The sequence below is a fragment of the Carassius auratus genome, chromosome 38 (genome assembly GCF_003368295.1).
Source record: "Carassius auratus strain Wakin chromosome 38, ASM336829v1, whole genome shotgun sequence".
In the NCBI taxonomy this organism is placed as follows: domain Eukaryota; kingdom Metazoa; phylum Chordata; class Actinopteri; order Cypriniformes; family Cyprinidae; genus Carassius; species Carassius auratus.
The window spans coordinates 12,238,187-12,250,319 of record NC_039280.1 but is presented as its reverse complement, the minus strand read 5'-3'; the positions used below and the strand labels follow the sequence as shown (position 1 = coordinate 12,250,319).

General features: G+C 38.2%; 1 protein-coding gene across 2 annotated transcripts in view; it reads right to left on the bottom strand.

Annotated features, from left to right (window-relative positions):
- The window catches only part of LOC113057112 (RAC-gamma serine/threonine-protein kinase), an 89,813-nt gene extending 77,680 nt beyond the window's left edge, over positions 1–12,133 (bottom strand). The window contains exons 1-3 of one of the 2 annotated variants that reach the window (XM_026224208.1): positions 11,842–12,133; positions 11,633–11,749; positions 3,973–4,325 (exon numbers count right to left, since the gene is read on the bottom strand). In XM_026224208.1, coding sequence (XP_026079993.1) covers positions 3,973–4,018 — 46 coding nt within the window. In that variant the 5' untranslated portion in view covers positions 4,019–4,325; positions 11,633–11,749; positions 11,842–12,133. The remainder of the gene's footprint in view (positions 1–3,972; positions 4,326–11,632; positions 11,750–11,841) is intronic. The other variant, XM_026224209.1, reaches the window with a different exon arrangement.

Genomic DNA, 12,133 nt, shown 5'->3' with positions numbered 1-12,133 from the left:
TTCAATTCAATTCAAGTTTATTTGTATAGTGCTTTTTACAATACAAATCGTTACAAAGCAACTTTACAGAAAATTATGATTCTACAATATTTAGTAATAGCTTATAAGTGGTGACTGTCAGTTTGTGCGCATATGACAGGATTTGTAGAAAACTTAATACAAGACGTAGTCACCCAGACGATGAACATTATTAATATTATTAATAATGAATAATTATTATATGATGCAGTTACACTTGTAGCAATATTTGTTAGTTCTGTTTGTTGATTCAGGGTTACCATCATCTGAGGTCCTCTGAGGGTCAGCATCATCTCTTCTCAGAAGCGATGTTAATATTTTTTAAATTAAAGATCATGATTTCTTTATACTGTAACTATATACTGCAACATTCCACAAAAAAATTATAACTGGCAATTTTGATTTCATGCCGACTTTAACCCTCATCAAAAGTGTGTGGGCTGCAACAGTTTTGATTTTAATTAAATTCAAGTGTTTCTGAATTTACCTGTAAAACTGTTTGTCACACATTTGTCTTACTGATGAAGCTGCAAGAACCTAAATAAAATGTTTCCCCTGTAGTCCAACTACAGCATTTGTCATTTCATAATAGTCATGATTTAGTTTAACGTGGCCATTCTCCAAACTATTACTGACCCTGTGGATGGAACAAGGTTTTCTTGCCTCTTGACCTCAAAGTCTTAATTGGGGATTAGTTTGGGGTGGGCTTGTTAAAAAGATTAAAATGTTGATTCTGTACAGATTTATTGTATTGTATTATGAATGTTTCGGAGAATCGATTCAAAAACTCTTATTCTGTAAAAACTGGGTGATCATATGTTAATTTACTCATAGTTGTGGCCTCATCATGTCCAATCCAAAATGCTGTGTAATGAAACAAAATTACAAGCAGAATATATCTAATGTTTAACATAGGGTTTTAAGGAGAGGGATATTCTATTCAAAAATCATTGTGGGCAGGTATATCAGAGTAATGTTGCAAAACAAAACAAACGACCATCAAAATGTCCTGACACTTGTTTGGGTCATGGTTGTCAGGACACAGCTTGACTGGACTGAGATATATCTAGATTAACCAACAGCAGATACATCCCACAAGAAAGAGTCTCTGTTTGTTTGTGTTGACCTGCGTGAGGATGCTCCTGTATCTGTACTTCCACTGCAGTCCGAACTCAGATGCACTTTACATACTGGGGAGAGAGGGGTGGTGGGGGGGGGGCAGGATGGAGATAATGAGGAGATGGCCGCAGTGGTCATCTGAGAGCAGGAGATGGCTGGGTTTGAGAAAAGGAACAGGAAGTGAAGGATATGACAGTCATCAAGGTCAGAGTTCGATGTGTGTGTGTCTATGTAATCCATATGCTAGTACTGTACGAGCAATGAATGAATGAGCGCATCGCTGGTCATGTGATCGTGAAGGAGAGAGCGAGCGAGCTAGCTTCATTCATGTGCCTGTATCCTTTCCTCAGAACAGAGTGTTCCAGTGGTCCTGCGGGAGAGAGCAGCGTACCATGTGACTGCTCTGCGCTGCTCTTCGGCTATGGGGCCTGACAGCTAACCTCCACACACACACACACACACACACAGCGCAGACATCAAACGCATTTTCATCACAGGTCTGCTTGCAATCAGTGCTAATTTACCACGGACCAGCGATCTGGAAAACAAAAAGGCATCAAATTAAAGACAGCAGCAAAATGGAAAAGTAAAAGTACAACAGGACACAGACAGAGACAGAGAGACAGTAAAAGCTATCATGGAAACAGAAAGTGGCGGAGACAAAGTGGAAAAAGAAGAGGGTGATTGGGGTCGTCCTGGTCGGCAGCCAAAGCAAACAGAATGAAGCCAGTTTCCCAGCCCAGGGCTACACCAAACTCTCCCACTACACACACACACACACACAATCCCAAACACTAACCTCTCCATCCTCAAGCCCAGCCCAGACTGCACACACTGGAGGGAATTTCAAATCTGACTCAACATGGATGCTGCACACACGAGCTCACAAGCACAACACTCACCATCAGTTAAAAGAGTTCCAGAAGTTTTTGACCGATTTACCTTTGACCAATGACCTTTGCAGTTGTTTATGTTTGCTGATATATATAGGAGGAAAAAAGAAGCTGCTCTACATTTGTATGCAAGACAAAAAAACTTTTGTATTACACAGTGTTATTATTGTTAACTATTAAAAATAATTTCCGTTAATTGTTCATTTATTTTCCACAACTAGATGAAGTTGAAATGCTAAAATTAGCTGAAATGAATCAATTAAAGCTAAACAGAAACATTCAAAAAAATAAAAACTAAATGAAAATGACAAAGGCACAAAACTAAATGTAAACAGGTTATTTCTATTCACACCATGTTCATTCATATTAACCAGAACAACATAAATACAAGAGTATTAAGTGCGCTTTAAACAATTACATTTGTTAGCTTACATATGTCAGCAATAAGACCCTCGACAAACAGATCCATGTTATATGACAATGGTTTGGGGGCAAGTATTACTCTATATCAAACCAATGCAGTATTCAGAGCAAAAAAAAACTTTCTTACTGATGCTTTTCCATGACTTTCAAAGATCTGACTTTTCTTTCTAAGGTTTTTTATGACTATGTGAGTCCTGAAATGAACTGGTGAATGCTATTTTTTTTTATAAACATCTGTTGGACACATCTAAATACTGTAAGCTCAAGCAAGTAAGACCAACGGCTGCTCATCCAATCGAAGCCCAATGTAGCATAAACATTCAGAGTTAAGGCCATGCAAACTGAACTAGTCCTTGTACTAGTTCTGCGTGACTGCTGTACCAGATGTCAGACCCCATGAACTTCACATTTACTTGCGCAGTTATGTTTGAGTGGGACTTTGCCACAGAACTCACCTGTTGGTCTAAGTATATGCATGGCATAATATATGCAATAAATAAATTAAATATTTGAAGGCTTAGACACGTTGGACGTCTCATCTTTATTTCAGTCTAAGTACATCTCCCAGGCCAATTGTAGTTCAATTAAAGCATATCCATGATGAACGCATCCAAGCTCCATTAGACTAAAAAAAACATTTAAATGGCATTGTAAGGTGACAAATTATTGCTTTAGTCTGATTGAAATAAAACTTTTAAAATACATATTATAAATTATCATGTCTGCCCTTGCGTTGCTAGTCACCAAAATAGTGCTGCTCATTTGAATAAAGTCAAACTTTACTGAACAATCGTATCACCAACAGCCACTGTTGCTTGAACCACCAAATCACCAACTTTCATTACAAACGAGTGACTTTTGGCTGCTTCACGTCTCTGTCAGCATGGATACTTATGGATACATATATTGGGAAACCATAAAGGCACTCACTCGTATGCCTTAGCAAACAACAACAAGACTGAAAGGAAAAGCGAAACTGAAAGAAAGCAGGACAACCTGATTGAAGTACCCCAGATCCTATAAAGAACACCTAGAGCAGCTTCTCACATGGATGTCACATTAACTTTAACTTGAGTTGAGTGAGTGTTTATTTGTACACAGAAGCACTTGCAGTCCACAAAAAAGCGAAAAAACAACATGCTTTTCAAATGTACTGATCGAATAAATAAAAACATCCCCATAATCTACTCAAACAGAGCATTAAGCATCAGGATGGGTGCAAGCATGTGCAGAAAACCCCATCAAACGTAGCAGTCCGGCACGTCACAGCAGTGCAGTGAGAAATGACGGATACCACTCTGAATGCAGCTGCTTCTCCAGCAGACGCACGTTCTGTGAAATCAACGTGCAGCATCCAACACGGCTCATGAACACGCGTGTTAAGGGGCACACCCACATGCCGGCATCCACAGACACAGACCGAAGCCACGCCATGGCCCGCCCATGACGGAGAAAGCTGTCTCTAGAGACACACGACCCGCCGAGCTGACCCACACGCAGGCAGATACAAGCTACTCACCTCTCTTCTGGACCCAGCCTTCCTTAACGATGGTGACATCGCTCATGTTGCCTCAGTCACTCTGCACTCGCCGCTCCTACACACCAGCTCCTGAAGGAGTGAGTGGGGGGGGGGAGGAGAGGGGAGGGGGTCAGCTCTCCCAGCCTCAGCGTCTCTCTCCCTCCCTCACTGCTGCGCTCCGTCTCTCTCTTTCTGTAGTTCTCGCTGGCTGCCTCTCTCTCTCTCTTGCTTCGCTCTCAAAGGCGTTGTGTAGCAGTTTTCCCCTCCTTCCGCTGCTTTTCTCTCGCGCGCTTTCTCCGTGATGTTGTCTCCCTCTCTCTTTAGATCTTCCCACTCCTCGACAGTGACTCAGCCTGAAAGAAACATAAAAAAGGAGTGTGTGGATTTTTCGCTCTTCTCTTCTTCTTTACTCCCCCTTCTTCTTACACGATCTGACAGACAGCCATTGTAAAAGCAGACGTACAAGCCCCGTCGCCTCTCTGATTTCCCTAACTGTCTGTTTTTCTCTCATTCTCACTCTCAACATGCACAACTGTTTAACACTTACCAGCAACACAGACACTTGCAACAAAGTCTGATGAGGACGACTGTGACAATAAGTAAGCAAATGTGTAGTCTCATGGTTAATGCAATGGTGTCTGAAGTAGAGCATTTCATTCATTGATTAAATAAAAAATCTCAACAAAATATATTGTGTCTGTACTAATAAAGAAATATAGATAAGCATATCGCATGCTAACACATATGTAATGCTAACATAACTTACAAAATAACTTTACATATGGAATTGCATGAGTAAAATAAGACTTATGCAATTGAACAAATGAGATTTGAGGTGAAGGGCAATACTATCAGTAAATAATGGCTGAAATTCTGGTGTTCCTCACACAAAACTATTTTGACTTAGGATGACGTAATATTGTGCTTTTTAGAGCTAAATCACCTTTCATACAATTCTTTTTAAAATCAATACAAGGTTAGAACAACATGGTATGATGGCAAATCTTTCATTCTTGAGTGGACTATAATTTTAAGAAGTTGTTAATGAGTAATAAGATATCAGACTGAAAAAAACTGTGAAAGCTGAATGATTTTTAGAATGAGGAAAAGGACTTACTCATAAATGTGGCAGAATGCCAACACTTATTATCATCCAAGAGTAAGACTAAGATAACTATCATGTGAATACTACTAATGAGTCCTAAAAAGTCTTAAAGCAGTCTCAAAAATGGCAGATAGCACAGCATGTACATAAATCCGAAGCATTATAACACAAAGCAAAATATATCCCTCTGACAGAGAAGTCAAGCAATAAAATAAATATACTGTCAGAAATGTGAGATGTTTGAGGAGATATTTGCCTGCATTTCCTAACCTTTAAAATGCTAAAGGACATTTGAAAGGATGTTAATCAGAATGTTTTGTTTTTGCAGAAGCAGTCGTGTCAAATCCAAGCATTCAAATGTGTGTGAGCAGAGAAAAGGGAAGTCAGCATGTTACGATCACTAACAGGGTAAATAAATCCTGCTAAACGGAATGAAAGAGTGAAACCATGAGTATTTACCTGAACTCAACAACCATGCTCAACCATAAATTAAGAAATCACAAAATATATTTGTTACCAGTGAAGAATGAATCATGATAAACAGAAATTTGAATGCACAATGGTGATGCAGTGTTGTGTCCTCTATAACAGAAAGACAAATGACTGAAAGGCTCCTTTTTTCCCTTCCGAGATAATTAACAAATGATGTTTGTTGCAGACTTTTGGAGATTGTGACAGAAAACATCACAGCTACTGAGTAGACTGCAGCTCGTACAGATACAAAAACCAATGCAGCTCCCTCAATATCATAGTAAAGAAAATGACATTTTTTCTTTTCTTTTTTTTTTTTACAGCAAATCACTTGTGTGTCAGACAAGGAATATTTAGCATCCTTCAGTCATTCTGTAACGGCAAATGAAGGGCCTCTTGAGGCCAGAGAATACACAGTAGAAACTGATCATTTCTGGTTGTGTGCATTTAGCTGCAACCTTAATCTGCTGTTTTCATGGTAAGGAAAGTACATGTGTGATTCAAGGTCCAAAGAGATATCAGTAAAGCCCTTAATCATTTAACGCAAGCAGGAAGCCCTGAACATGACTCACAACCTTGGAAGACCCTGCTTGTCACTAAAGCAAGAAAGAATCCCCTTCATTTTATCCATAGAGAAATTGATTTTTAACGTTAATGAATAAACCTTTCAAGACAGACCTACCTTAAATTCTGAGGAGGTTACGTAATGACCATAAGTCACTGTGTTTAATAAAAACACTTAGCTCACTGAATCCAGCATTTGGGATCTTTTTCTACAATTCCTTGAAGCAGTCATCTGTCTGATCAACAACAGACTTCAGATAACACTGTGCTTTAACCTCACTTTAAAACCTTACCAATAAATCTATTTGTAAATATTTGTACACAAGCACTGTTTTGAAGCTGTAAATAAAGTGAATTAAAAGACTACATCTCTCAGACAGGTTTTTGACATGCTGACTGCTAAAGTACAGCCAGCTGCCCAAATCTCTATTTACAAACTACGTGTAATCTGCATGTTTAGAATAATATTATACATATATATATATATGTGTGTGTGTGTGTAATATTGCATGCAACATAATATAATGCCTAGTTAGATGAGATCATTGAATCATAAAACAAAAATCGCCTCAATGTAATATTTTGGTTCTGATTCAAAAATGAAGAGGAAAAATACTTCAAGACAGACCAAGGCTGCTGAAAAAATTGTTGCTCTCTATTGGATTTATTATGGTTCCCAGAGTCTTTTTTAACTTAAAGAAATTAAAAGTATTTTTGGTAAAGAATAGAAAGTCTCTGATTGATTGGGCCAAAGGAAATGTATGTTGTTTGGCCTCGATGGGGGTGATAAATATTTCATGCAAACATATCAAATATAAAGCTAAAGTATGATATAGAGAATGTAAAGAAAGATGCACATTAACCTGAAATTCCACAATGAAAAACTGAGAAATCTTAAAAAAAAACAATGTATGTATGTATATATGTAGGTATAGGAACCGAGAACCCACAAGTCTGAGTTGGACCAAGCTGCCTCAGAAGTTTCGATAAATCAAAAGACACAAGACACTGAAGAAGAGGAACATTGTGTTTCAGCCCCATTAAATGGTTTTTATCAATAAGGTTATTAAGCTATTCTACTATACCAACCAAGCCCCAACATCATCTATATTCTGGCAGCAGTACAGGCTCTCTGTTCCTCTCGCTCCCTTTGAGTGACAGGAGACACAATTCCACTGCGTCACTGTCGCAGTCAAGCATCTGTAAGCCTATCGCTGCAGCACTATCTGGGGATGTCCTGAAGCTGCCACACCAAATACAATTTTTCCATACAAATGAGGGGAGCACCCTTGAGATAATCATTTAATTCCTGAGCTGGCCTGGGAAGGAGGGGCTCTCCTGGTGAGCCCAGACAAACACAGACACGCAGCATCAATCATTCTCAGCGTGCCACAGAGCAACGTCTAAACATCCCCCACAAGCCTTCAATGCAGAGTGTACATATAATATTTACATTGAACTATTCTCAAATGTTTTGATTAGCTTAATGAACAAAAACTGGGTGATGCAAACAAGCCCACATTTTCATGGTAGTATCATTCTGCGTATGGTAATAGAGATGAAAATCACAGCACCCCATTTAAAAATGGTGTCAGCATGAATTTTTATTGATTTATTTTTTTATTCACCAAGGATGCATTAAATTGACTATTAGTGACAACAAATGCATTTATAATTTTACAAAATAGTTCTATTTTATATAAATGCAGCTCTTAACTTTTAACTTTCTATTGATCAAAGAATTAAAAAAATTATTGATAATAATAGGAAATGTTTCTTGAGCACCAAATTTAGCATAACAATGATTTCTGAAGGAAATTGTGACACAGAAAAAGTAATAATGCTGATTTTTAAATATACTTAAATAAAAAGTGTTAGTTAAAATAATAATATTTCACAATACTGTTTTTACTGTATTTTTTAATCAAAGAAATGCAGCCTTGGGCAGCATAAGAAAAATCTCTTATAAACCTCAAACTGCAACTCATGAAAAGTCACAAGAACTCCAGGCACTGCATCTTTAAATTATTCCTGTGATAAGACAGATATCTACTGCGAATACAAACTGACACCATCAAAAGTTTCTAACGTCCCCTGAAAGAGTTTTCAACTGATGGATTTTTTCTCTTCAAGTAATCAGAGAAGAATCGCTGAAGGTGAAAACCAGCCCTTTCCCAGCAACACTTTCCATTTCTCTAATCGCTGCTAATGTTACCCTGAAGCACAGGAAATCCATGAGCTCCCATCACAAGTCCCCTACAACAAGACTCATTCAGAATAAGCTGTTTACAAAGCCCTTCCAGTATTGTTTTTCATGAATCTTCTTTTGGCAGCAAAGAGCAAATTCTTAATATGGCTCTGGTTTGCCCTGTCAGCACTTTAGCATGCAAAGACTGTAATGCACCACAAGAATAATTAAGCACATGCTCACATGTAAAGCAGTGTACTACACTGTTATATTCAAAACAAGACATTAATATCCTAATCTAAAAATGTTTTTGAATTTAGTAACTTTAAATGATATGGAGCATGCCTCCACCCAATTCAAGGATTCAACAGACAAGACACATTTGCTTTAACAGAGCTTCAGCATCTCCATGAGGATTTGTTTGTATGTAATATGAAAGAGCCGTGAATAATGAAAGATTTCTCTGCAGGCAGCCGCAAACACTGTAACAGAAACTGAGAAGATGCTGTGGTCTATCTAAAACCTAAGAAGAGGAAATGAGAAATTTGTGAATGAATACTGGCGGATGTGGATGTCTGAGGACTCGGAGGCCCTTTGCTAATCTGCTGCAGTCATTATTCAGGAGTGCTATTACTCTTTCTCTCCACAGAGCTGGAGAGCACTTCATGTGAGGTCAATTTAAAAATGTCTTTTGCCATTGTTTTATATAGTCTACTTAAAGACTTTCTTAAAAAATAATTCTTCCTATTAATAATACTCGCAGGATGTTCAAAATATTCAGTCAAGCAGGACTGTACAGTAGATGAAGATGCTGTGTGACAACAAGAAACACTTTTGGGTTTTTTATGCAAAGCAAACTTTGGACCAAATTATATGTTCAGAATTAAATTCTACAGTGACTTATATAGTTATAATTATGAAATATTAATTTGTTTCTTTGTGAAAAAATGCCAAGATCAGTTTTAACTTTATTTCAACATTTGAATTTGTCAAGAATGTATACAACACAACACTTCCACATGAAGAGAAATGTGTCATATAAAGTGAAAAATAACAACAACTGGCAGATGTGTGATATGCACCAGTGTTAAAACGGCACATTTCTTTATTTTTAACTCAATTTGAGTGAAGGGCTAATCTAAAACAGCTCTTTTCAGGGTGTCTGAAGAATCCGGAAGCACTGCTGCCAAGCTTTGTTTGTAACCAGTAATTTTTTTCTCAATGTGCACCTAAATAGATTTCATCTGTTGCACCATTTCCTGCTGAAGTTTTAAATCTATAGCTGATGTATCAGTTTACAGCCAAATAATAAGATCAGTAAGGCCAACTGACACTATTGATGTGGCAAAAAGCTGTAACCACATAGCTTTAACTGAAACAGACTGTTTAGGCACAAAATAAAGCAATAAGCTTTGCAATAATAAGCTTTGCATCATGCCTTACAGCACCCCTTATCTGCTATAAATTCACTGTAAACCATGGCTTAACAGGGATTATTGCTTTTATAAATCAGTTATTCCATATACGTAGTAAGGTTTCACAAAATAAAATAAAGTAAATAAAGTGTAATGATATGAATAAAAACATGTTCTTCTACCAAACCATGTAGTTCCTCAGAAACAGTTGTGGTTCAAACAAAGCGGATGACAAGCAACACAGAGAAGTAAACAAAGGTGTATGTTTGTAGTGCAATTTACAACAGCTTTGAAATAGAGCACTGATATATACACGCATAAAGAGCATTATGTTCATGGGTCAAAGACATGATACTACGGTGTATGATCCAGAACTAAACTATTTAAAACTACATGCAGAATGCTTGTCATACAGAAAATGGCTTTTAAAACATCTCTTCTATGATGGATTTTAATTTCTTTTTCTTTTTAAACTTAACTTGAAAATGCTAGTTTTATCATGTATTACTTATTTTTTTTACTTATTTGCAAAAACATTATAAAACATTCAAACTTGTGGCATCACTGTGTGTCAAGGTCTTATAACAAATGTCACATATTTTGACCTTTTTATGAAAAGGCATGTTTTGTTCAAAACTGAGTATCCTCAACATTATTGGTATTTACAAACTCAAAAAGTATGATACAAGTAGTAGATTATAGTAAAAATATTCTTTACCTTGTAAATATGTTAGAAAGTAATGAATGCTCATTCACGTCTATTTAAGGCGCAATGAAAGTATTAGTAAACCACTTGGCAATTTTAATCATTAAAACAAACTGTTTGTTGAAAAAAAAATTGTAATCAACATGAATGAAAAGCTTAAATTTCCAAAAAAAAATGGCCAATTGTTCTTTAAAAAGCATTCTTAATGTAATGATAAAACAGAAGTAGCGATAGATATGTACTTTAAGGAAAGATCTTTGTTCTATCCTTTAGATGTTTACCGGATTTAGAGATGTGGGTGGTGGACTCAAAAGTGGAGACAAACAGATGAACATTACCAGGTTTAACTGAACTAAAAGTGTGGAGATGTCCTGCAGACCTCACCAGAGAAAGTCTGATGCTTCAAAGGAAAATCCAGTTAAGACATTCTGATTAATCATTACAAAGAGAGAAAAAAAAAACTGTGAGAAAAATTTAACACTGAACATAGATGGATTAATTGTTTTCAATACGATCAATAACATGCATTGATAAAACAGACGGGGAAATTTCTAAATCGACTTTACAAAGACCTTTCTCCTTACAAAGACCTTTCTCCTTACTACATTCCAGACATCCTTACTTGTCATTGACTCTGATGTTAAGCATCCTCACAGTCCCAGATGCAGATGGTACTTCACAGACCTGCAAGAGTCTGAGGGAGGTGTCAATATAATGTAAACAAGAGGGCGTGACACCTACAAACATCAGCATTAAAAGCCAATGCGGGAAATTGGATTTCCATTTTGTGGAAGTTCGTGTAACACCAGCGACCTTCTGGCCAACTGTCTTGATCTGTCAGCTGCGAATCTGTTACCTCAAATGCAATGAACAAGCTGTCTAAAGAGAATGAGAGTACGTCTTCCTCCCCCAATCGTGACTTACAGTTATTTCAACAGAGATTCTGTTTTTTCGAAGCTTTTGCATGACTAAAATTAATCTTGCATATATTAGGTGGAGCTGTCTCGATAGCCAAAAGTGGGAATTATGCAAAAAAAAAACAAACAGACCAGGCCATAAGAAGAGCTCACTCATTCCCCTGCTTCACAGCATCAACAGTTTATATGCGCTGAATGATCGCAGGCTGAAATGAACCGAAGCTGCGTCACAGCCAGCCGAGCGCTCCGTCAAATGGGACAATTGCTATAACAGTAATGTAGCGGTTTTTTTACCTGGCGCTGGCGTCGGTTGGGAGACCAATGGGCTTCCCTCGCCTCCCTGAGTATGTGCGCGTCCTCCTTACAGGCTCTAATGAAGCATGGATGGACGGGATAATCGGAGAAGCACGCCTACAGAGAGAGCACAGACTCAAGTGGTCACTACTAGAGTGTTGTCGCGAAAGGAGGGGTTGTATGATGGGAAGGCTGCGGTAGTTCCTTACCACGGAAGCCGCTGCTCAGACACACCACAGCAGCGACGTCACAGGCAGGTTACCCTCTCTCACCCCGCGTCTCCTGCTCCAGTCCGCGCCGGGGTCGGTTGCTCGGTCTCCCGCCTGCTTCACTGCTCCATAGACGCTCGCTCCTGCGTGTGCTGCGCGGCGCGAGGAACTCTCGCGAGAGCCGCTGTGTTTACAAGAGATGCGCCTCTTCTGTGGCTCTCTGCGTGGAGGGGAATTCTCTTGGAATTAGCAGGATTCCCACGGTCAGGGGAAACCTAGAAATAGCAGGAAT